The sequence below is a fragment of the Phocoena sinus genome, chromosome 7 (assembly GCF_008692025.1).
Source record: "Phocoena sinus isolate mPhoSin1 chromosome 7, mPhoSin1.pri, whole genome shotgun sequence".
Lineage (NCBI taxonomy): Eukaryota > Metazoa > Chordata > Mammalia > Artiodactyla > Phocoenidae > Phocoena > Phocoena sinus.
The window spans coordinates 95,092-120,887 of NC_045769.1; the positions used below are offsets into that span (position 1 = coordinate 95,092).

General features: G+C 52.0%; 1 protein-coding gene across 1 annotated transcript; it reads right to left on the bottom strand.

Annotated features, from left to right (window-relative positions):
• Nucleotides 1-4,580: 4,580 nt before the first annotated feature.
• ING5 (inhibitor of growth family member 5) lies at nt 4,581-23,757 on the bottom strand. The gene is made up of 8 exons (XM_032638100.1): nt 23,654-23,757; nt 21,226-21,297; nt 18,558-18,724; nt 17,108-17,219; nt 16,849-16,942; nt 6,446-6,581; nt 6,281-6,342; nt 4,581-4,738 (listed from the first exon to the last, which is right to left on the bottom strand). The coding sequence occupies exons 1-8, from the start codon at nt 23,688-23,690 to the stop codon at nt 4,696-4,698; spliced, it is 723 nt and encodes a 240-aa protein (XP_032493991.1). The 5' UTR covers nt 23,691-23,757; the 3' UTR covers nt 4,581-4,695.
• Nucleotides 23,758-25,796: the final 2,039 nt, after the last annotated feature.

The following is a 25,796-nucleotide window of genomic DNA, read 5'->3' on the forward strand; positions in this document are numbered from 1 at the left end:
ATTACATTGTTACAATAACTGACTAACACAGTCCCTAGTACCCAGAGTAGAGTTCTCTTCCCACCCTCTGGTCCCCACGTGTCCTACCAAGGCATCTCCAGTACGTGTCTGGCTCATCAGTCCCAGAGTTCTTGGTGAGGCAGACAGGAGGGATGTTCTGTGGGATGCTAGGATGACAGCCCGTGGCCCGGGGACTGCAGAGAGCGAGCGTGTGTACATGGCCCAAGGCAGGGCCGCGACAGTGTGCTGCCAGCTCGACCAAGTAACAACAGAACAGAGATTCCGGTGGTCCCTGCATATTGGCACTGGCCAGATCAACACCTACCTGCCACCTGCCAAGAGCATACGTTCTGCTCTGGTAACCATGCCCTGCCAGGAACAGCAGCTGCAGCGGGGTCTCACCCACATCTTCAGTAAACCATACTCCTTAAGAGCCACCCACTTCTTCCCAGGTAAGTTAATGGGGTACGCTAGGAACATCACCCCTGACCTTCCCGCGAGGAGACATCCTGCCTTTGGACTATGCCCTGGCAGGGAGAGGACACTCCAGGCCTTCCACCTGGCCCTTCCTACCGTGACGACCCTCACTCCACAGGTCAACGTGGCCATCCTGCCAGCCATTACATCTACTTCAATGACACACTCAGGCACTGGGAAGATAACCACAGAGGGGCCTGTGGACCCATCCAGACAAACGTTACCTAACCACCTGATTGCCGTGGGCCCTCACTTTGACCAGACCAATGGCATCCTGGACCTCTGGGAATCAGCAACAGTGCAGATTAGCACCCCACCCCCAAAACAAAGAGCTGGTGCCTCCTTTTCCCAGGCAGGCAGCCCTGGTGTGCGTGGAGCAAGATGGTGCAGGAAGAGGAAAGTCACAGGCCTTCCTCCAGAGCCGAAGGCTCCCCTCCAGCCAAGGACCCGTCTGTGAAGCAGGCTTCATCTGGAAAATGGTTGCCTGGCGGTGCTCTCCCAACCCACTGTGACCAGGCTGGGTTTCTGGACCCTGACTGTTAGCACTCGTCAAGGGAACATCCTAAGAGTTGTTTAGTTCCCACAGGGCCTTGGAGCCCAAGCAGGCCTAGAGGGTGAAACTTCTGTTCCAAAGGAAGCGCCTCAAGCCTCTAGAAAGCAACCCACAGCACTCTAACCACTTATCTTTCCTGTGAGCTTGGGGACCAACTTGTGACGCCACAACACAGCTGAGGCCCAAGGCTGTCCACCAAGGTGCGGCCGGAGGTCCTGCCCAGGCCCGTGGCAGTGACACACCCCCTCTGGTCCACTGCACATCCCCTTCAAAATGCCACAGGATGTACTTCTCATCTCCGGACACGATGAAGTTTTATCATTTCCCGAAAGGATGCATTCTCAAATGTTCCAAAAAATACTTTATTCATTAAACAATATATCCATAATCTATAACATGATCCAAAAATACAGATATACATCTTTACATTATTTAATAAAAAGATTTACAATATTATCTTTCCTTTACAAAGAGAACATCAATAATAATTCCTTGAAAATACAATGTAACATTCATGTTAAAGCTGCATCATTTTGGATGAGATGTGGTATGATGAACACCACAAATACACACTAGGAAGGAACTTCACAGAACGCTCTCCTGAACGGGAACACTTTTCTTAGATGTCCTATTTTAAAATTCCTCTCGACACAGGTAATGAAGACCAACCACTGTTCACTGAAACTTGAGGAAAACCTGAAACCTTCCACGCCGTGACAAGTGTCCCAGCCCCGCACCAGGGCAGGCCCTGGCTGTGGCTACACGGGGAAGCTGCTCTTCAGACAGCGTTATTGCTCGAAGCGGTCCTCGCCAAGGGCTGCCAGCGATGGGTCAGGAGGCAGGACTGACACGCAGCTGGCCACTGTCCCCACACACCCCTGCAACTCCCTCACACCCACCCCGTCACTGCTGCCTGGGGCTGCGTCCGGCGTCTGCTGCCCTGGGCAGACGGGAAGCCACCTGGCTCACGTGGCCCTGCCAGCACCAGGTTCACGTCCACCTGCTCGGGGGCCCAGCCTCCAGTGGGGACAGTCACACAGGCCTCGGTGTATGCGTCCCAGCCACGAGCCCCACGAGCTTGGCCACAGGGGCGGGGGGCTCAGTTTAACACCTGCTTTTATTGGTGCAGCACGTGTTCTCCTGCAGGAAAACGAGAGGATGTTTCTCCAAGTGCCGACAGATAAGACAGCACTGGAAACAAGGGAACGACTCTGCTTCTCCTCTGCGTGAGAAACCTCTTCCCTCACAAGTAAGCCCCACGGCCACAGAGGGCCGGCACTCTCGCTCGCTCAGAAATGCTGCAACGGCCCAGGGCAGCCTCCACCTAGGTGATGGTTGGGCGGGGCTCCAGAGCAGCCTCCAGCATCAGCCTCAGAGCCCGGCGAGCATCCTGATGAAGGTGGCAGGCCTCAGACGACACCGCAAGCGGCGTGGGCTCCAGCCGACCCCTCGGGCCAGGACGTTCCCGACCACATGGCCACCAAGTGTCTTCTGTCACGGGCAGCACTGGTGTTCGGGGAGGCCAGACAATGCTCCGGGGACTCTTTCTACTCTGCTCCTGTTTTCCGTTTTCTCCTAAGCTACGTGCATATTATTTTGGTGATATTATTGTAACCAGCAAAAAGTAAACACTAGAAACATATAAGCACAGAAACTTTAAAAAAAAAAAAAGGTCCACACGTGGGATGTTACACAGTGACAAGCAGGATGGTACCATCGGACTTTAAACAAAAGCTTAAGACAGAGAAGTCGGTCATCCTGCCTGGGAAACGACCGCGGCCTCAGGAAACCAGGTGAGAATCCCAACTGAATCAGCCAGCAACCCACATCCACAAACACCATCGCTTTCCCGCAATAACAGCGGGTGTGAAGTGTTCACAGATGAAGTGCAAATATTAAATTAGCTTCTAAAGAATCACCACAAGCTTACTGTACTTACCTATCTTCTCCACAAAAACTGGTAAAAGGGTGAAGAAAAATTTTTTTTCCACATTTATTCCCCACAATCCTTAAACACCTGTATTAACAAAACCCTAAGTTATTAAATACCAATGCCCCTGGGTTTCCAGCCAATGCTGAGACTGAGGGTGCTGACAGCACTCGTCCGGACACGGCCCCCCTTCTCTGGGGCAGCAGAATGGCATCGGGTCTAGAAAGCCGTGTGGCTCCGGGATCCCCCAGGGACAAGCTGCAGCAGCGGCCGCCCCCCTACCCCACCCCCGGCCCGAGACTGGACAGGCCACACGTGCTGAACCGACCTGCCCACGGTCATCTGGGATTAAGTGCCACTCCATCAGCTCCCTCCAGAAAGGACAGAGTCGGACACGGGGCGCAGGCGAAGCCCCACTGGGAAGCTCAGATGCAGACCCCAGCCAGACCCCGCTTTCACCTGCTTGAATATTAACTAACTCTGCGGGGAGTGGCCCCGTCTAGGACACAGCCTCACAGGTTCCCTTCTGCTTTCTTTCCTCTCCTCAGTGAATATTAGAAAATAGGAGGAGCATCTATAGTAACAAGGCCTCAGGAGGAAGCGGGTGTATCATTCCAGATGGCCTTCCTTATAAAGAAAACAAGGTTCTTCGAAATTGGGAATCTCAGCCCCAAGTCTGTTTCATGGACTTCTGGCCTGAACACAGAAGCAGGTTTCCCCTTCCGTAAATGCACGCCGGAGGCTCTCAAGTCCGAGGACACCTGCAGAAGTCACGCTTTCTGGACCACCACGACACACGGAATCAACACACCAAAGGTACGCAACCTCCCCCAACTGTTACCAAAAAGACGGTTCAAAGTCGGTTTGGTGAATGCTGTTTAAAGAGAAAGGACACTAGTTTCCTAGCTTCATCCAGAATTGCTATTGTGGCACAGGAAATTCACGAATCACATCACATAATTGTCTCCTTGATCTAAGCTGCTCATCTGCTGTGCAAATGAACAGGTTTCCCATCAGCCCCTAGCGGCTTGGACTCACTCCATGTTCACACAGACCACTATCTTCATGCCACCACGGTAACTCATCTTCACAGTAAAAACGCCAGGAATTCCCAGGGAAACAGAACATCAGCCCGTCTGCTGGGCCGTCTCTTATCGTTCGCTAATGGAGAGCCGTTTACTCCAGAAAGTAAACCCCTCATGGAGGGAAGTGGGAGTCCAGATGAAAAGGCAGTGCACAGCGAAGCTGAGACCCCTGCCCGCCCCGGGGAGAGCCGGCCCCTCCCAGGCTCGTCACCAGGCTCCACACGCACCGCTCTCAGTGAGGGTCAGAGGCGCCTGCAGTGGTGCCGGGCTCTCGGGGAGCAGCCCCGGGAAACCACAGACAGATGACCAGGGCTCACACCCCCAGCTGCAAAGCGATGGCAGTGTACCAGGCACGCACACCCCTCGAAGTCCTGGGGCCACTCGCTGTGACCGCCATGCTTGGGGCCAGGGGTCTGTACGAAAAGTCATGAGAATGGAGTCACTGTGGTAAGTCCCCTAGGGGCACTCCTCTGGGCAACAGGGCTCAGGTGGCTTCTTGTTTGTTTTAGGAAATATCCAGAATTACAACTGGCCATTGAGTTATTAAATATCATTGGAAACAAGGTCGTTTTAAAATGAAGATAAAATATTGCGACGTGAATGAAGGGATGTATTAACGTGTTCTTCGGGTCCGGGCGTCCGCCTCTTCCTTACTTCTTCTTCCTCCTTTCCTGAACACACCGTGGACAGAACCTGTGATGAGAAAGGCACAGTGAGGGGCCCTTTGCACGTGGGCAGCCAGACCCCGTTTCCAGGATGGCTGGACGCTGCTGAAACGGCACCAGGACAGAGACCCACAAACGCAGAGCGTGCAGCCTTCCCATCGGGGAAAAGCCCCCACGCGGCCATTCCATCCAGCACGTCTGTTCTAAAGTCGGCGGATAAGATTCGGGTCGGCGAGCAGCATGGTGCTTACACACGGGCTTTCCTCTGGATCAAGCTCACGGGTCCTCCCTGTGCGACGACAGCGCCACTGGGACCAAACCGGAGGCGGGCAGTCGGGCGGGGCCCCTTAACCTGGCAGAGGAGCAGAGCCCCGCCCGCCCCACGGGGCTGAGCGGGCCCTGGTGGCCCTGGGCGAGCAGGTTCCAGAGCCAGAGACACAGGGGGCTGCTCTGGGTCCCTCCTGGGCCCTGGCAGCCCCGTAACAGAAGGGAGGCAGCTGATCCTGCGTGATGCATCTGCCCCGGCCCCGGCCACCAGCACCTGGTCCAGGCCAGCGAGTGACCCTGGCCCTGCCGGGCCCTGGGGTGGAGGGCAACACTGCACCAGCGAGCACGGGGTGCAGACTCCCAGACACGGGCTCAGGTCTCAGACCTAGGCGGGAAGCAGCCTGCTCTCTGCCATCTCCCAGGGGAGTCCAGGGAAGTCGGGAGTTAGACAGCAGCGGGCTGGGGCCGCGGCGCCCTGGCTTCCCGGCCGGCTCTGCGCGTCCCGCCCTGTTCCCAGCAAGTGGTGGGCAGACCCTCTCCTCCCAGAAGGAAATGATTTTCCAGTGCCTACTAGACTCTTCCACGCAGAAGTCCCACAAACAATTCGAACCCACCACGTCCCAGTCAAACTCAAATCGCCCTCCCTGCCTCCTGTTCCCGGGACTTCGCTTCGGCACAGGTCAGCAAAACCAGATTCCTATGCACACTAAAGCTGCCGCTGCCCACTGAACACAGGACAGAATAGACGGCGCCATGAGCCAGGGCACGTCTTCTCGATGGAACGGAAAGCCCGCGGCACTGAGGGTGCCTGGCCTGCGCCCGGCCAAGACCTAGTTAACGTTCTTTGTGTTTCGTCAAAGCTCCCCGGGGAAGAACTCCTCATTCTCTGTTTGCATCTGTAATCATCTCTGCCTCACTCAACAGTCAGAATGGCCGTGGTTTGGGGGAACAGGAAGTGCAGGTCACCTTTGATCAAGGCAGGGGTTGGAGCACCGACTCTTTGCACAGTCGACTTACAGTCGGCCGTCCATACCAGCGGTTCCTCCACACCGCAGATCCAACCCACTGGGAATCACGGAGCACAGCAATGCTTACCATTGAAAAATAACTGCATCTAAGCAGTTCAAACCCATGTTGCTCATAGGTCCCTTCACTATGCAAACGTAATAAAAGCCGCGACCCCGTGTGAGGCGGGTGGGTGTACCCTGCAGCTCGGCCCCGGGGACCACGACCAGTGGCGGCAGGCAGGCCCCCAGCCCAGCCGCTCACCCAGTTCTCCAGGAAAGCCGGCGCCCATACTGACCATTTTCCTTTGGGCTTCGTGGTCAGGTCCACACAGGCGAAGTGAAACCACTCGATGGGGCACTGCAAGGCGAAGGAGGTGGTGGTCAGCCCCGCGCTCCGGGCGCCACCCGGGCGCCACCCGCCCCGAGGGCGCCGCCCCAGGCCTCAGCGAGGCCCCACTCACATCCGGGTTGTCACAGCCGATCATCTCCCCGTAGGACACCTGGTGGCACAGGCAGTAGGTAGGCTCGTTTGGGTCCACGGGCATGTCCAGCACGTCAGAGGGATGCACCGACAGGATGGTATCGGTGAACTCCGACCTGCGGGGAAACGACAGCGGTGAGTGGGAGGGTAGAGGGACGAGCTGCCCCGGATGGCGCCAGACAAGGCCGTGCACGAAGGCGTGGGAGGGTGTCGGGGGGAGGCGCTCACCACTCAGCGTCCAGACCAGTCCCCCCAGGGACAGGAACCATGCCCAGCCCTGGCTCCCCGCCCAATGGGGCCTGCTCCCCGAGCTCCTCCCCCAGCCTGGGTCAGCCCCAGCAGGCTCCCGCGGCCTCTCCCCGGCCGGGGCAGGCACACGCCACCACCACCAGTGGACACCTGGCAATATCCGAGAACCCACCTGAGCCCATCCAGGCAGCCCAGGTGTCTGAGCAGCCCTGGCTCCGCCAGCTCGCCCTGCACCTCCCCCACAAGAAGGGCCACCGCCTCGCCGCGAGAGCCACAGGAGCCCCTGCCCCCCTCGCCCTGCCCTGGCCCTGACCCCCAGGAGCCCACCACCACCCACCTAGCTGCCCACTGTCAGCAGGGCCGCCCTCACCTACCCACGCCAGGGAAGCGGCCTGTCGCCCTGCACTCCCCAGCTGCCCTCTGGGCTCCACCCACAGCCCAGCCAGACCCCTGCACTGTCCACACCGCCCTCCAATCTGCTGCCTGCGGCTCTGCAGCGCACACAGGGAAGGGCTCGTGGAATCGACTCTCATGTGTTTCGTTATTTAAAACAAAAACCGTGAGCTCAGGCTGGTGTAGACAAACAGTACGTTCCCACCAGTACAGAAAGAAAACCCTCCCTCCCCCACCCCCACCCCCAAAATAAAAAGTACAGGCGCAGATTCAAATGCATACTTGCTAACCAAACACAGCAAGTCACACGAGGAACACGGCAAAAGGAAAGCTAAGACATGGCGGCCGCCGGGCCATCTGAATACACTGACCGGAGTGAAACGAAGAAAATCTGGTCCCCCAAGGGATTCACTGCTCACGTGCTCCCTGTGCACCAGAGTCTAGAAACGCTGTGCCTTTGCGACCTGCCTCCGGCCCAGCGAGGCGCCCCAGCCGCACACCGTCCCTGACACAAGTATGCTCGGTGCCCGTGCAGCTGCCACCCAGGGCCCTCCCTCTGTGTGGGCTCTGCTCTCCGTCTCTGGGAGCGTCATGGAAACGCGTCCTGGCCCCTGTGCTTTCAAACTGCTTCAGGCACAGCCACGAGCAGGCCTTCGGGCTGGGGCGCTGTGTCACCGCCCGCAGGGTCCTGTCCTGCCGCCAGGGGCCTCCCTCCCAGGTGCCCCCCGGGGGAATCAGTGCAAACCCCCGCGGCAGCCACCCACCAGCAGACTCAGGCCTCTCCTGCGGTGCTTCCCGCCTTCCCGCCTCCGGCACAGACCTCGCCTCGTCTGCTCCGTGCGTTCTGCTTGAGGCTCGACCACGCTGCACAGTTCCAGCTGCCGCGCAACCTGCGCCCGTCACCCCGGGTTCAAGGGCACTGGCAGGGTGCGTGGCAGTAGGAGAGGCTGCAGGGCTTGTGGGGACCCCCCAGCGAAGACACCTCCAGCCAGCAAGCAGGCCTGGGACCCCACACCACCGCTCCTCCAGTCTGGCCTGGAGGGGGCTCCGGGATGGGAGGGTGGAGGGAAGCGGCCGGGAGGTCACGGGGGCTGAGCCCACGAGGGCCCTTCTTGCTGGCCGAGCCCATCCCTGGGGCAGGCCAGGGTGACCCCTCAGGCAGCAGTGCTGCCCCTCGCTCCGGACCCCAGGACGTGGTGGGCACCCTTCAGTGGGCACCCTTCAGCAGCCACCCCAGGGAGCCCCACACGCTTCGCCCCCCACGCGCGTCCCAGGCGCTTCAGGACACACCCCCCGACAGGCACGGCTACTCATCCTCAGGAGGAACGGCCCCCGCGTCCGCACGCAGATCCTGCCTGGCTCATGGGCTGTACAGACGGCAAGGACGCACCCGAGGTCTGGCGCTCGCCATTCAGGTGGCCCCCCTGCCTGGCCCCGCAGGGCAACAGGACCTGCCTCTGACCCTGGAACCGCAGCATCACCCCAAGGCAGGCCGTGAAGCCACAGCACCAGCAGACGGGGTACACTGGCCCGCACCCGGCCCGTGGGTGTCCTGTCCTCTCCAGACACCGTCCCGGCCCCGTCCTGCCCCAATGGCCCCCGGGGACAGGGCGCCCCCGGTCACACAGCAGAGCGGGCCTTCAGGGCAGGCCTCAGCACCCCCGGCCCCCTCTGCCTGTAAACTGGGGCAGTCACGGCACCACCGCCCAGGGTGGCCGTGGAGAGGAAACGGTTCACGCAGAAGCGCCGGGTCCAGCCTGACTTACCGAGGGCTCTGCCAACGTTGCCACCCCTGACTACCCCTTCTCACCTGCCGCTGCTGCGGCCAGCGCTACGAACAGCAGCCAGCGACATGCACGCCAGCCCCCTCAGTGAGGGGAAGCTGTGGGCCCGGCCGGCTCCAGCGCATCCGCAGAGACGGGGTGAGACACCTGGGTCATCCCCAAGGTCTGAGCCATGGCCAGGCATGCACTCGTCAGGGAGGCTCCCACTGCACCAGGGAGCCAGGGTCTTGTCCCTCCAAGGGGGCTCATGGAGAGGAAGGGACACAGGAGAACACCTGCTCATCCCCAGAGGAGGCCGGCAAGCCCCCAAGCCCTAAGCAGGAAGGAGCAGAAAGGCGCGGAACACTGCTGCCACCACGAGGTGGAAGACAAACCCGACAGACAGTGAGGTCACACTTCAAAGACACTGGACAGCTGTGCAGTGACACAGGCAAGATGCCCCAGGGCTGAGGAAGAGGCAGCAGCCGAGGGAGCAGGCCATCCATCTCCCGTGCTCAGCCGAGGCCTGGAGGCCCACTGGGGACCATACCGACTCTGCAGGACCCCGCACACACGGCCGTGACCCTACAGTCCACTTACTGACCCTGGGGCCACGCAGAGGCTGCAGAGTGACATCCCTGGTCTCTGAGCAGCCAGCCTCCTCCTCCAGGCCTCCGCAGGAAGGAAAGCCAAGCACCGCCCACAGACAGCCACTGCAGCAGCAAAACAGACACTCTGGCTTCTCCGTCAGGAGCCGGGAGGCCCCCTGCCACCTTCACCACCCCGCCCCAAGCCTGCTCCATCTGCCTGGACCAAAGAAGGGCAAGCCCTCTCCACGTGCCTCCAAGGCCAGACAATGAGACAAGTACATGACGTGAAAAAGCAGGAGTGGTAACCACAGGAAAGTGGGCAGACAGAAGCAGATGCAGAGACGACCCAGATGTTAAAATTAGCAGAGAAGGGCTTTAAACACACATTATGAAGAAAACGTAAGTAACAGGGATGCAAATATGGAGACTTTTCAAAAAGGAACTAAAATCCGTAAAAAAGGAATCAAATGGGTGCTCCAGAACGAAGACTACAGTATATGCGGACTTACGGCCCTTGACCAAGGCGGGCCTGGAGTGCGTGAGCCCACTTACACACAGGTTTTCTTCAGTGAGTACACGCTACAGCGCTACGCGACCCGTGGTCGATGAGCCCTCAGATGTGGCACCTCAGACTCAGAGGGCTGCCTGTAAGGTAATACACGGACTTCCAACTGCATGGAGGGCTGGTGCCCCCAGCCCCACATTGTTCAAGGGTCACCTGTAACGTTTATGGCCTCACCCATCTGCAACGGACACAGCCTAACTGTTCCCACACAGTCAACAAACATCCCCCATAAGGCAGATGCTTTCAATCACCTCTGACACAGATCTCATGGCCCAGCATTAAATGTCCTGCCAGATCTACAAAACCGGCTTCAGTAAGAACACACACAGGTCAGTGCATTCCCCAGGATCCCCCTGCAGAGCAGACAAGAAGGAGACGCACCGTCTAAATGCTCAACAAAGAGGCTCTCGCGAGGGTTCACATCTCATCGGCAACATCCAGACTCTGGAGAACGCTACAAGCCAAACAGCGCAGGTCCTTCAAGAAGGAAAATTATGAAGAAAAGAAAAGGATGGAGAAAAACTTACGCATTAAAGAAACTTTACCTAAACAAAGACCCTGACAAAATAACAGGTACTGCACTGCCCTCCTACTATGAACAAGTAGAAAACTGGACAAGACACCTGAAGTAGGAGTTACCAGACACTACACAGAAGGCAGCACAGGACAGCGATCCTGAGAAGGTAAACAAGCCAGGTGAGACCTATGACCTTCTCAGCTTTCTGCCCAGAGGCACGTTCCACACGCCAGTCCTTAGAGAGGAGCAAAAGCCTGCATGTCTAGAAGGAGGGAAAACCCAAAGCTCAGGGAGGGTGAGGCTGCTGGAACTTGGGGGCAGGGTGCTGGAAAGGAGGAAGCTAGAGAAAGTGCACTCCGGAAATCTGCAAACAGATCCATTTGAGTTTTTAGCTAAAGATTAAGCTGCCCGTGCACGGACTGACAATCCACAAGGCCAGGCAGAGAATACCAGGGACCCGTGAGCTGAACCCAGAGCTCACACGCAGCCTGGGCAACATTCAAGTTCCAACCAGCCAGCATGGAGAGACCTCGTCAAAACACCAAATACATTCAGAGGAGAACACAGAAGGGTCACACCTTAGCAGGAGGGTTTAACCAACCCTAGAGTAAAGGCTACTCTAACCTAGGGGTTGGCAAAATACAGCCTGCAGTTGGCTGCCTTTTCTACAAATAAAGTGTTAATGAAACACAGTCACATCATTCAACTACATATTTTCTGTGGATGCTTTCAATATTAAACAGCAGAGTTGAGTGGTCACAACAGAGACAATATGGCCTACAAGCCTAAAATATTTACTATCTGGCATATTAAGAAAAAGGCTTTTTTTAACCAACGTTAAAAATGTGCCTACAAAGGATCAAGCTGCTCCACAGGTGATTAAACTAGTGACAAAAATTTAAATGAATTTTTAAAATTCAACACCCATTAAACGAAGACAACAAAATCCTGATATTCAACCACATAACACTGACACTGTCTTAACAATGAGTCAAAACTTACTAGATGGGGGCTTCCCTGGTGTTGCAGTTGTTAAGAATCTGCCTGCCAATGCAGGAGACACGGATTTGAGCCCTGGTCCGGGAAGATCCCACACGCCGCGGAGCAACTAAGCGCGTGCACCACAACTACTGAGGCTGCGCATGCCTAGTGCCTGTGCTCTGCAACAAGAGAAGCCACCGCAATGAGAAGCCCACGTACCACAACAAAGAGTAGCCCCCGCTCGCAGCAACTAGAGAAAGCCCACACGCAGCAACAAAGACCCAATGCAGCCAAAAATAAAATAAATTAAATAAATAAAAATTTTTAAAAATGCTAGATGGACTTCCCTGGTGGCACAGTGGTTAAGAATCTGCCTGCCAATGCAGGGGACATGGCTTCAAGCCCTGGTCTGGGAAGATCCCACATGCTGCAGAGCAACTAAGCCCGTGCGCCACAACTACTGAGCCCGTGCGCCACAACTACTGAGCCTGTGCGCCACAACTACTGAGCCTGTGCACCACAACTACTGAAGTCGTGCACCTAGAGCCCATGCTCCGCAACAGGAGAAGCCACCACAATGAGAAGCCCGTGCACTGCAACAAAGAGTAGCCCCCGCTCGCCGCAACCAGAGAAAGCCCATGTGCAGCAACGAAGACCCAATGCAGCCAAAAATAAATTTTAAAAAACTGACTAGACATGTGGAGGAGGAAAATGTGACTTACAACCAGAGAAAAAGCAGTCAACAGAAACAGACCTGCCAAACTCATCAAAATGTATGCATTAAATATATACTGTTCTTTGTATATCAATCATACCTTAATAAAGCAGCTTTAAAACAACAAAAAAAAGAAATAGACCTGGAAATGACAGAATCAGAAGAGAACGTTTTTTAAAAAGCTGTTGTAAAATGATATATTCAAAGATATAAAGGAAAATATATGTGTAATAACAGAAATGGCAAGTATATAAAAAAAGAAACAGAACTTCCTGATAAGAAAATTTCTTAAATCAAAGATTCACTAAAGGAGATTAAGATTAAATTAGACAACAAGGAAGAAAAGACTTGAAGATAAAGTAATAGAAACTATCCAAATGGAAGCGTAGAAAGAAAATTTCTGACAAAATAATAAGCAGAGCCTCAGTGATCTGTAGGAAAATATCAAGCTAACACACATATATGATTGGAGTCCATAAAAAGAACAAAAGAGAGCAGAAAAAAAAATTTGAAAAACTGGCTGAAAAATTACAAATTTGATGCAAACTATAAACTAACAGTTCCCAGAAGCTCAATGAGCTCCAAACAGAAAACACACAAAACACACACATGAGGACACATAATTAAGTTGTTAAAAATCAAGTTGCTGTGGACTTCCCTGGTGGAGCAGTGGTTGAGAATCTGCCTGCCAATGCAGGGGACACGGGTTCGAGCCCTGGTCCAGGAAGATCCCACATGCCGCAAAGCAATTAAGCCCTGCGCCACAACTACTGAGCCTGCGCTCCGGAGCCTGCGAGCCACAACTACTGAGCCTGCATGCTGCAACTACTGAAGCCCGTGCACCTAGTGCTCATGCTCCACAACAAGAGAAGCCACCACAGTAATAAGCTGCGTACCGCAACGAAGAGCAGCCCCCGCTCACCACAATTAGAGAAAGCCCGCGTGCGGCAATGAAGACCCATCACAGCCAAAAATAAATAAATAAAACAAATAAATTTTTTTAAAAATCAAGTTGCTAAATGGAAACCTTAGAAGCAGCAAAAATAAACAAAGCCACTTATATACAGAAGAACAAAGATAAGAATTACCACTAATTTCTCATCAGAATCAATGCAAGATGGAAAACAACAGGACATCTTTAGTGACGAAAGAAAAAAAGAAGTCAACCTAAAACTTTATATCCAACAAGAATATCCTTCAAAGATGGAAGTGAAATAAAGATATTTTCAAAGAAACAAAAACAGAAAATTCATCACCATCAGCAAACCTGCACTGTAAAAAATGTTAAAGAGGGCTTCCCTGGTGGCACAGTGGTTGCGAGTCTACCTGCCGATGCAGGGGACACGGGTTTATGCCCCGGTCTGGGAAGATTCCACATGCCGTGGAGCGGCTGGGCCCGTGAGCCATGGCCACTGAGCCTGCGCGTCCGGAGCCTGTGCTCCGCAAAGGGAGAGGCCACAACAGTGAGAGGCCCATGTACCGCAAAAAAAAAAAAAAAAAAAATGTTAAAGAAAGTTCTTCAGGCAGAAGAGAAATGATACCAGATGGAAATCTGCATCTACATATAGTGAAGGGCATTGGAAATGGTAAATATATGGACTAACTATAAAACTTTTTCTCAAAAAAAAAAAAAAAAAACTTTTTCTCATATTTTAAAATGTTTAAGATAAGCAATGATTTAGACCTAAAACAATAACAACAATATATTCAGAGACTTATGTCATACGTAGAAGTAAAAATTTTGATAATAGCACAAAGGACAGGAGGCAGAAAACAAAAGAATACTCATGTAGGCTCTTACATTAAACATGAAATAGTACAGTATTATTTGCAATTCTTTGTGATAAGTTAATGAAACAGGGTATACACACTTGAATAGTCCTTAAAATGGAACACTGAAGAAATTCCCTGGTGGTCCAATGGTTAGGACACAGCACTTTCACTGTCAGGGACCTGGTTAGATCATGGAACTAAGATCCCACAAGCCATGCTGCGCAGCCAAAAAACAAACAAACAAAAAATAAAAAATAAATAAAATGAAAACTAAGACTTCTTTGAGATACCACTGACACCCACTTAAAAAAAATGGAATACTGAAAAAATACATGATTAATCCAAAAGAAGACAGGAAAAGAACAGATGGGACAAGGAGACAACTAATAGCAAGATAGTAAATTTAAATCCAACCATATCACTAATTACATTAAATCTGAATAGTCTAAACAGTGCAATGAAAAGAAGGAAATTTTCAGACTAGATAAAAAAGCAACACTCAATTATTTGCTGCTTTCAAGAAACTCACTCTAAATACAAAAACACAAATGTGGTGAAAGTAAAAGAATGAAAAAGGGAAAAAACACACCATGTAAAAACTCACTGTAAGACACTTGGAATGGCTATAGTAATATTAGACAAAACAGACTTCAAAACAAAGAAGGACAACAAAATAAATAATGATAAAGGAGTCAATTATTTTTAAAAAACCTAAATGTGTATGTACCTCCAAATAACATAGCTTCAAAATATATGAAGCAGAAACTGACAAAGCAGGAGGAGAAATAGACAAATCCATGTCTAGTGTTGGTGATCTCAACACTCTTCTCTCAGTAATTTATACAAGTAAACAGAGTATCTGTCAGGATACATAAAACTTGAACAGTGCTGTCAACCAAGTTATATAATTGACATCTACCCAACAACAGTAAGATACACATTGCTTTCAAGTATATATGGAACATTCAGAAAAATAGACCATAAACCATAACCTAAAACTTAATCACTTTCAGATAATTTCAATTACAGAAGTTCTCTGATCACAGCAAAATTAAATTAGAAATTGAAATTAGAAAGTTACCTGGAAAATCTCAAATTATTTGGGAGCTGAGAAACATACTTCTACATAAGCTACGGGTCAAAGAAAAATCACAAAAGAAAATTTTAAATACTCTGAATGGAATAAAAACAAAAACATATCAAAATTTGTGTGACGCAGCTAAAACAGTAATTAGAAGAAAGTTTATAGCTTTAAATATTTATATTAGAAAAGAAGGGAAGTATGAAAATCATACTAAGCTACTAAGCTACTTCTACCATAAAAAGCTGGAAAAAGAAAAGCAAAATAAATCCAGGCTAAGTAGGAGGACAGAAAGAATAAAGATATTAGCAGAAATAAGTGCAATAGAAGACAAACAGTAGAGGAAAAAAATCAATGAAACCAAAAGCTAGTTTTCTGAAAAGATCAAGGCAAAATGAGAGAAGACATAAATCATCAATTTCAGGTCTAAAAGAGTGAGCATCAGTACAGAACCTACAACATCAGAAGAATAATAAAGTAATATTATGAATAACTTGATGTCAATAAATGTGACAACTTATATGAAACAACAAATTCCTTGAAAGATGTAGATTACCAAAACTGACTCAAGAAGAAATAGAAAGGTTGACTAGTTCTATAACCTTAAAGAAGTTGAATACAGCATCAAACTGTATACTTATAATGAAAACATTTTATTGTTATGTAAATTATTCCTTAATGAAGTTAATCTAAAAGGTTAAAAAAAAAAGCAACAAGACTAAACTATAGGGTCCAGGAGTGTACTGTGTCAGGGACAAAACTACAAAGAAAGAATGGAAGTGAACACCCTGTCTGTGTGGGTCATGTGTGTCTGGAGCTGAGGAAGTGGTGATTCTGAAGGGGCACAGGGAAGGGCCCCCCAGGGAGCGTTAGTCACCGGCCAGGCAATGATTACAAGGAGGTGCCTCTTACAGTAATTCGTTAAACCACACGTTTGTTGTGTGGTCTTCTGCATCTGTGCATTACTTTACAATACAAAAACACTATTTGGGGTTTGTTTTTTTTTTAAAGATAAAAGTTTAAACACTAGGTTTAAGAACCAAAACTTTTCTTCTGCCGAAAACTAACTCTTCTGAGCTCTCCCCATAACCGTCAGAATCACCTCCACAGAAGCCACTTGGCATTTTAGCATCTCCTATGAAGCAATGTTACACCATCTTGGAGGATGAAGCATCCCATTCATGTTCTATGAAGCTCTCTTGGTGGGGAGGGGGCAGCAAGTGAGAGAGTGCTTTAAATGAAACATCCTGAAGTTCAAGTTAAATGACATGGATATTTAATAAATGCAGTCACACAATTTAAAAATGAATACATCTAAAACATGTATTTATATATAAAATGATCAACAGATGTGTATACAGCTACTAGGAAGTGGCTTAGCTTGAACCGCACCAAACATCACCGTGTCTCTTAAGAGGCAGGGCACGCAGTGGCTAAGAGAATGGGTTCTGGAGTCAGACCGCCTGGTGCAAACCCAGGAGCTCTGAAGCCTCGGTCTCCAAGACTGCAACACTGCTCCCTCAAGTTGCCGTGAGGACCAACTGACCCGACACGGGCAAAGCAGGAAGAGCTGCAGCACACCTGGCACAGGCAAAGCAGGAAGAACTACAGCACACCTGGCATGGGTAAAGCAAAAAGCTACAGCACACCTCGTACAGGTAAGCACTTCCTCAGCCTTAGCAGTCACCGGTGTTTCCATCCTGAGCAAATACCAATGGTGTTCTTCAGGGAAAAAGAGAAAAAAAGCACCTCTCACCCTCCTTTATGCTTCTTCTTCTTTGGGGTGTCTTCTTCTGAGGTCCTCCTGCCACGACCCCGGGAGCCCCTCTTTTCTTTCTGACCTCGACCTTCTGAAACAATAAAGACCACAACTTTGTTCACAGATTTCACTGAAGCAGGACAAGATTTACCCAAATATGATATTTACCATAATGTTCCTAATACACTTATCAGACAAAATTCTTCAGAACTCCATAGTTAACAATAACAAAATGAAGAAAAATTAACAGACTTGCTTTTTAGCCCCCGTCCTCCAGAGCTTTCGAAGTCGCTGCCCTCCATCTTGTCCTTCAGGTCCGCCTCGAAGCGAGCCAGGTCCGCATCAAGCCTCCGGATGTGCTTATCCACCTACACAGAAGGATGCTCACACATTCCGTTCGAAACTCAAGAGCAAAACGCCTCAGGGTCACAAATGCTCCTGACGTCAAGCAGAAAGCACTGTCTGGCCCTTAAATTGAATCTAGAAGTAACAACACTCTGCTAGAACAAGGCCTGCTATTTCCAACTTGATGCAAGGGTCTCTTTTCCCCACATTCTGTTCCCCGTCAACAGAATAAATCCTACTCAGGGAAAAAACCTTGAAGGCAGGCAACAATGAGAAACAGAGCCGTTAAGATGCAATTAAGTAAAGGGCTGAGGACCCTGGATACTAGATCCTGACGTAAAATGTGAAGAGCTATAGGTTCGTCAACAGAAAATGACATTTGAAGATGGAGTTCCGGACGGAGCTGGAAGGAAGGACCGCACAGAACTGCCCGTGACAGAGGGGATGCTCCTGCAGCTAAAAGGACGTCAGGAGACACAGCACTAGCTGGCTGGTGACAGCCGTCCAACACCGTCCATCACGGCCCCCAACTGGAAATGAACCACAGTCCTAAGCTTCATTACACGTCAGAGAGAAAACAGACTGTCTTAAGGACGTTGATCACACCTAACTCCTTGGAAGACAGGCTGATTACTCAAAGGATTTAGCACTTTGGAGCATCGAAGTCCCAAACATAAGCATTAAGGTCTCCTCCTAGAGGATTCTTTCTCAAACACAACTGATTTCAGGCTTTAAAAAAATCACTGTTTAGGGCTTCCCTGGTGGTGCAGTGGTTGAGAGTCCGCCTGCCGATGCAGGGAACGCGGGTTTGTGCCCCGGTCTGGGAAGATCCCACATGCCGCGGAGTGGCTGGGCCCGTGAGCCATGGCCACTGAGCCTGCGCGTCCGGAGCCTGTGCTCCACAACGGGAGAGGCCACAACAGTGAGAGGCCCACGTACCGCAAAAAAAAAAAAAAAAAAAAAAAAATCACTGTTTTATTGGGGGAGGCAAGGACGGGAGCCTCACTACACGACCTCATGTGCGTCGCAGAACGGCTTTGTGCCACCTTGCAAACCCCAAGAGAAGCGGAATTGAAAGGAAACTGGACAAAACCAATTCTAGGACCTTACCTAAAGCTGACAAAAACAAGCATTAAAAGTACATATAAATGAACAAGCAAAACGGGCACAGGACACAAGACCACAGAAATGGTTCCAGGACGAGGACTCCTCCAACGTGCACCTTCTCTAGCGGCATCGCTCTATCGCAGCCCGGCCTCTACCTCGCGGCCTCGTTTCCCGAGCAGCCTCCCCCTTGCTGCGTGAAAGCAAGGAGCGCGTCCGAGGGGAGGCCCCGCCCCCACCCCGCCCCCCCTCCTCACCATCTCGTAGGTCTGCATGGCCAGCTGCACCTTGTCGTCGCTGTACTCCCTGCACTTGCTGTAGGCGCTCTGGATCCTCTGCAGGTGCTCCACGCGCTGACCCGGAGACAGAGTCTTCACCGTGGAGATATACTCTGCAGCCAGGATGTCGATCTCGGCTTTCTTGTCTGATAGAGTAATGGGCAAAAAGCCAGGACACGCTCACCAGACTGGCAACCAATAAAGTCTGACAACCACAAGTGCCAGCAAAGAAGTGGCTGGCCCAAACTGGCCACCGGTGGCGGGCACAGCCTTCCCAAACACTTTGGATCAGGGAGACAAGCAGACACCCCGACCAGGGCAGTGCGCCCACGACAGTCCCAACGTATGACGCTGCCCCAGCAAGGGTTCATCGTGCCCTCTTGGACTCTCAAGTTTGAAGAGTCCATTTATTATTGTTTGAATAATAAATGATGTGCTCACCTTACCTATGACCCGGCAGCCTACTCTCAGGTACATACCCTAAAGATTTAGAGGCCAGGGTACACACGGGAAAACATTCATAACTGCAGATAACAGAAAACAACCCAAACATCCAATCTACAGTGAAACAGATAAATAAGCTGTGGTCCGTTCACACAACAGAACGCTACCCAGCAACAAAAAACACAAACATCGGTTAATCCCACAAAAGGTGGCACTGAGCGAGAAAAGCAAGACACAAAGGAAAACACATTGTATGATTCCATTGATGTTAAAGGCAAAGACAGACACAACTCTTAACTCTTTGGTTTAGAGAGGTGAGAAAACCATTCTTGCAGGTGAAAACTCAGGATGTACCCCTTGGGGAAGGGGGGCCTGCTCATGAGGATCACACAGGCCCCCAGGCACTAGAGGCTCCATTTCTCCATCTGCAGAGAGGTTCTCCAGGTGCTATTTGCTAAGCAATCTACAAATGTTTATGCTTATTTCTGAATACAAATGCTTTATCTCACCATAAAAGAAATCTCTGCATTCACTAGTCAGGAAGCTGTTCCTTAGTGAAAAACCACAGCTATTCCAATCTTGCAAAACATGTGCCCAGCACGATGAGTGGAAAAGTGCCCATGCCCAAGCACACCACCATGAAATGTAAAACCTCAGGGATAAAGAGAAAAGCCTAAAAGCTTCTAAACAGGAAAGGGAAAAAAAAGATCACATATTCAAAGGATGAGAAACCCAAATGACGTCAGACTTCTCAACAGCAACACAGAAGCTAGGAGACAACGCAGCAACGCCTGCCACATTCTGGGGGGCCTGTCAATCTGGAATTCTATACCCAGCCAAACCATTCACTGCTGCATTTTCAGACATGCAATGGTATAAGAAATTTACCCTGCCGTAAAGTTCTTTCTGGAAGCTCCCAGAGAAAAGGCTCCTCTGAAACAAACGGGCAAATCAAGAAGTAGTATGTTTACAGCCTAGGAAACAGGGCTCCAAGCCGAAGAGGAGCAAAGGGAGAGCCTAGGAAGACCTAGGGCAAGGCGTGCGCGGCAGGCCCGGAAACTGTCGGCCCGGACGGGACCGCAGGACAGAGGCTCCAGGAGAGAGGTCTCCATGGAGAGCACACACGGAACTGGCAGGTAACCTGGTGCAGCAGGCACACTGAAAACGAGGAGAACAAAACCAACGAGAAAAGCAATTAAGAACTCCAAGAAAAAGACAGTTACTCCAAACAGGGCATGTGAGCATAGCATACGGTAAACTACCGACACAGCAGCCCAGGAAAGAAAGAGCATCACTGGACAGCACAGCATCACCACAGTTCAAATTCTAGTCCATCACACCCAGGAGCCGGGGGGAGGGAGTTGTGTGAGCATGAACCGAGCAGGGCACAACTAGAGATGTAAATCTTCACTTTTTGTAATAACTGAATAGATAAAGTCGAAAACCAAAAGGAAATAAAGTAAGAAATAGCAGCAAAAATGAACTGTTTAGAAATAGGGAGTTAAATACCAAAAGATCTAAAAGGACTAACTGTTTAAAATAGGTACACAGTTTGAAAATAGAAAATCTTTTAAAGGAAAGAAAAGGTAACAAATATTTTGACTGCGGGAGGGGAAGACGATTATAAAGATGTGACATGGAGACGTGTAGGGACACAAGGGACTAAGTTTACTTTAAAGACCCAGCACTAGGGGCTTCCCTGGTGGCGCAGTGGTTAGGAATCCACCTGCCAGTGCAGGGGACAGGGGTTTGAGCCTTGGTCCAGGAAGATCCCACACGCCACGGAGCAACAAAGCCCATGTGCCACAGCTACTAAGCCTGCGCTCTAGAGCCTGCGAGCCACAACTACTGAGCCCACAAGCCACAACTACTGAAGCCCGTGTGCCTAGAGCCCGTGCTCCACAACAAGAGAAGCCACCGCAATGAGAAGCCCACGCACCGCAACGAAGAGCAAACCCTGCTCTCCACAACTAGAGAGAAGCCCGCGCGCAGCAACAAAGACCCAACGCAGCCAAAAAAAAAAAAAAAGACTCAGCACTCTCTCTGACACACTACCCAACACCTGTGGCCCAGGCTGGACAGCAGCCCCACTGCCCCAGGTCCCTGGAAGACCAGTACGCCACCCCCAGGATCCCGGTGCTCCGCTCCTGGACTTGGGGAGCTGCTCCCCACACCCTGGCTCTTCTGAAAGTTCTGAACCCACCTTCTGTCCTCTGGTCCAGCTCTCGCATCAGCTGGAAGTTCCTCTGAAGCTCACAGGGTAGGTTCTCAATACCTGAAACACAGACACATGCTTCTCAACAGCAGGACAAAACCCCACCTTCCAAGCTTCATACTTCAAGGCTACAAACAATAAGCCCACTCTGGCTTCTGTTTCTCTTAGAGTTTGGAGAGCAGAAGAATCAAGGTATCTTTTTTCAGGGACACGAGCCCAACACTGAAGACAGTGGGGAATCCAGCCCTCCCCTATTTCACACTGGTAATCGGCTGACGCGCTTCAGAACTTGTCAGAAACTCGAGAAGCTAGAGGCGAACAGAGGGCAGAGGGAGGAACGTGCCTGTGCGACTCTCCCACCGCAGACCCCAGGCCGCTCCTCCCCTGCAGACGCCCCACCACAGAGAACAAGCCCAAACCCCGGGGTCCTCCTTGCCCTCCTCCCACTCTACTCTGAACTCAGGGCATTGGGCGGTGCCCACCAGGGCTGTGCGGTAGAACTTTATGCCAAGACAAAGCCTCCCGACACAGCGCGCACTGGCCACACGGGGCTACTGAGCACCTGACATGGGGCCAGTACAACTGAGGGACTGAACTTCTCATTTTACTTGAGTTTATTTAAAATCAAACAGACTGTGCGGGACAGCAGAGGTAAGGACCCTGCCCCACACTGCTCTCCTGTCCGCATGGCCAGGCTCCTGGTCCAGGCCAAGCTCCCCACCTGTCCACAGCCAGGACAGGCCCCCTCCACAGATGACCGCTCCAAGAGCTCTGATTGTACAAAGCTGCTGCGTAAGCCCCAGGGCTTCCCAGCTCACACAGAGAGCGGCACAGACCCACCCATGGCCTCCCCGTGGGCTCCCCTGCTGTCCTACCAGGGCTCTCAAGACAGTGCCACCCCTGCACTCTCAGACCTGCTGGGCTCCTTTGTGACCTTTAAACTTTTGTGAACTTTTAAAAACTCTATCTCTTCCATTTGAGAGCCAGTTCCAGGAAAACAGGGATCATGTCTGCTTTCTTGGCACACAGCAGGTGCTCAGGGAGTGAGCAGGGGCCTCCGTCCGCAAGCCTTCACATGGGTGTCCCTCACAGGACAGGAATCGTGTTCCTCAGACCCTCCTCCTGGGGCCCCCTGGGCAGGCACCGGGTCAGAGGAGGGCAAGCCACAGCACCCAGAACAGGCACCTGGGTATAGGTCTCTCCAGTGACGATGGTGGGGAAGCCCCTCCCTCCACGGTGCTCTCCGGCCCAGGACGCTGTGCTCAGGTTGGGCCATGCCTGGGAGACCCCCTTGGGGAGGGCTGGATCCCCACTGCCTTCCCCGGGGCCGGGGTTCACTCCCTACTCTCAGCAACCTCGGGTGGGGGTCTGGCCGCCCAGGCCCGGATGAGTGAAAATCCCCAGTGCAGCACAGGGCTCCAGAGTTACCAGGCAAAATTCCCACCAGCCCGCATCCCCAGGCTATGCCCCCGCCAGGGCCAGACTGGAGTCGGACCGCAGAGCTCAAACGTGGGATCGCCACTCTCCAGTGAGTGACCTTGACAAGCTACTTAGCCTCTGATGCAGCATCACCCCCGCTGTGAGATGCGGCAAATAACCACCTGCTCAGGAGTCCTCCAGAGGGTGCAACCTGTGGCACGCCTCGGGACGTTGGCCCACTATGATGATCACTGCCTTGAACACCCTACCCACACGTCTAAGTACCGCCCCCAACCCCCTGCGCAAAGACAGGTGCCCTCAGAGACCCTCCGCGCCATCATGCCTTGCAGATGCACGAACTGAGGCTTGGAAGCGGACTCCCAGGTCACAGCACAAACAGGCACAGAACCCAGTACCCTCAGGCCCTGGGCCCCCCCAAACCCGGCCCAGAGTCCCAAGGGACTGAGACTCGACCACCTTAGTGGGTCACCGCGGTGGGGGCGGGTCCGGGAATGGGCGGGACGGGACTCGGAGGGGCGGGGCCTAGACAGAGAGGGCGGGGCCAGGGCGGAGAGGGCGGGCCCGACGACGAAGTTGGCGGGGCCTAGTGAATGAGGGGCGGGGCCCAGCCAAGGAAGACGGGTCCTAGGGAGGAGAGAGCGGGGCCTATGGCGAAAGTGGGCGGAGCTGAGCCTGGGAGGGTGGAGCCGAGCCGCGCTGGCCCCGCCCAGCACCCGCCGGCCCCCGCCCCGCCGTGACGCACCTGGAATTGGCGCGGCCGTGACGGCGGGACCCCGCGCCGCACCCCCTGTGCCCCTCCCTCGTGGGCCCTCCCGCCCCGCGCGTGCCTCAGCCGCTCCCGCCGCCTCCAGGCCGTCCCGCCGCCCCCACGTGCCCCGGGGTCCGCACGCGGAGCCTAGTGCGCGGGGCGGGGGGGGGGCGTGGCGGGTGCGGCCCGGCCAGGACGGTGGGCCTAGGGGGCGCGGGGGGCGCTTACTGTCCAGGTAGTGCTCCAAGTACATGGCGGTCGCCATCTTCGTCCGCGGCCGCGCTCTGGGTATGCGCGGGCGGTGGCCCCGCGAGAGGCGGAGGCGGGGCCGGCGTGGTCACTATTAATGAGCCCCGCGCGCTTATTGGTCGCTTTCAGGGGCGGGGCGCCGCCTGAACCCGCCCCACGGCTTCCGGTCGGGGCCGCGCGAGGTGTCGCGCGGGAGCTGGGCGGTCCCGGCTGGGCGGGCGGAGCAGGTGTCTGGTAGCGGGGAGGTGGAGCGCGTCCCGACCCCGAGGAGGAGCGGCTTCCGGGGCCCCGCGGACCCAGACTCCTGCGATTCCGGGGGTCGGCGGGGGCAGTCGTTCATCACTGAAAATGCACGTTTAAAGGTACACCCTCCTCCGTGAACTCTTCACTAAATCCCGGGCAGATATTTAAGAGTGGAAACACGTTCATTGTTTTGCCAATTTTATCTTCATTGTAGAAATTCAAACTGTACAGGAATTTACAGTTCCCAACCTCCCGAAGTTAAAGGACTGTGATTATCTTGCTCACCTTTCAATCTAAATGATAGCAGTTTCGGTGCAACCTTTCTGGCCCCATTTAATGCTTGATGTGAAGATGCACACACGCGCGCTCGCGTACATAATTGCACACTACCCACCTTTTTATTGTTTTAAGTAGATAAGTGTTTTTATTAATAGACTTTAGAGCAGTTTTTGGTTTTCAGAAAAATCGAGAAGCAAATACAGAGTTCGTATACACCCCCTCCACACATACACACGGTTTCCTTTATTATAAACATTTTCCATGGGTGGGGTACATTTATTAAAATTGATGAAGCAATACTGATACATTATTATTAACTAAATTCCATGGTTTACATTACGAATCATTCTGTGTTGTACAATTATGTTAAGTATCCACCATTACGGTATCATACAGGATAGCTGCACTGCCCTAAAAATCGTCTGCTTCTCCTATTCATCCCTCTCCCTGCCCCCGAACCCCTGGCAAATACTGATCTTTTCACTGTCTCGAGTTCTGCATTTTCCAGAATGTCATATAGTTGAAATCATACAGTATGTAGCCCTTTCAGATTGACTTCTTTCACTTAGTAATAGGCATTTTATGTTTCCTCCATTCCTTTTCGTGACTGGATGGCTCATTTCTTCTTAACGCTAAAGAATATTTCATTGTCTATATGTTCCACAATTTATCCATTCACCTATTATTTAGTTACCTATTTTTGGCCATGCCGCGCAGCACACGGGATCTTAGTTCCCCACCCAGGGATTGAACCCGCACCCCCTGCGGTGGAAGCACAGAGTCTTAACCACTGGACCACCAGGGAAGTCCCTCCATTAACCTACTGAAGACATGTTGGTTGCATCCAAGTTTTGTCAATTATGAATAAAGCTGCTATAATCATTCGTGTTTTGGTTTTCGTGTGGACATTTTTTTAAACTCCTTTGGGTAAATACCAAGAACTGTAATTGCTGGGTCACACTGTAAGAAACTGCCAAACTGGGACTTCCCTGGAGGCGCAATGGTTAAGAATCTGCCTGCCAATGCAGGAGACACGGGTTCGAGCCCTGGTCCAGGAAGATCCCACATGCCACGGAGCAACTAAGCCCCTGTGCCACAACTACTGAGCCTGCGCTCTAGGGCCCGCGAGCCACAACTACTGAAGCCTGCTCACCTAGAGCCCATGATCCGCAACAAGAGAAGCCACCGCAATCAGAAGCCCGTGCACCACAACAAACAGTAGCCCCCGCTTGCCACAACTAGAGAAAAGCCCAAGCATAGCAACAAAGACCCAATGCAGCCAAAAATAAAAATTATTTAAAAAAAAGGAAGAACCCACCAAACTGTCTTCCAGAATGAGCTGTACTATTTTGCATTTCCACCAGCAATGAATAAGAGTTCCTGTTGCTCCACATCCTTGCCAGCATTTCGTGTTGTCAGTGTTTTGGATTTTGGCCATGCTAATAGACATGTAGAGGTATCTCATTTTATTTCCAATTCCCTAATGACAAGTGATGTTGGGCACCTTTTCACATGCATATTTGCTACCTGTACATCTCTTTGGTGAGGTGTCTGTTCAGATCTTTTGCCCAGTTTTTAAATTGAGCTGTTGGTTTTCTTA

What these genes read in the sequence shown, in the direction of transcription:
- ING5 (XM_032638100.1), bottom strand. Translation starts at nt 23,690, where the DNA reads ATGGCGACCGCCATGTACTTGGAGCACTACCTGGACA. An exon ending in GCTGGACCAGAGGACAGAAG is followed by an intron (nt 18,725 to 21,225) that starts GTGGGTTCAGAA and finishes TTACTCTATCAG; the next exon opens with ACAAGAAAGCCGAGATCGAC. An exon ending in AAGAAGAAGCATAAAGGAGG is followed by an intron (nt 6,582 to 16,848) that starts GTGAGAGGTGCT and finishes GTTTCCCCGCAG; the next exon opens with GTCGGAGTTCACCGATACCA.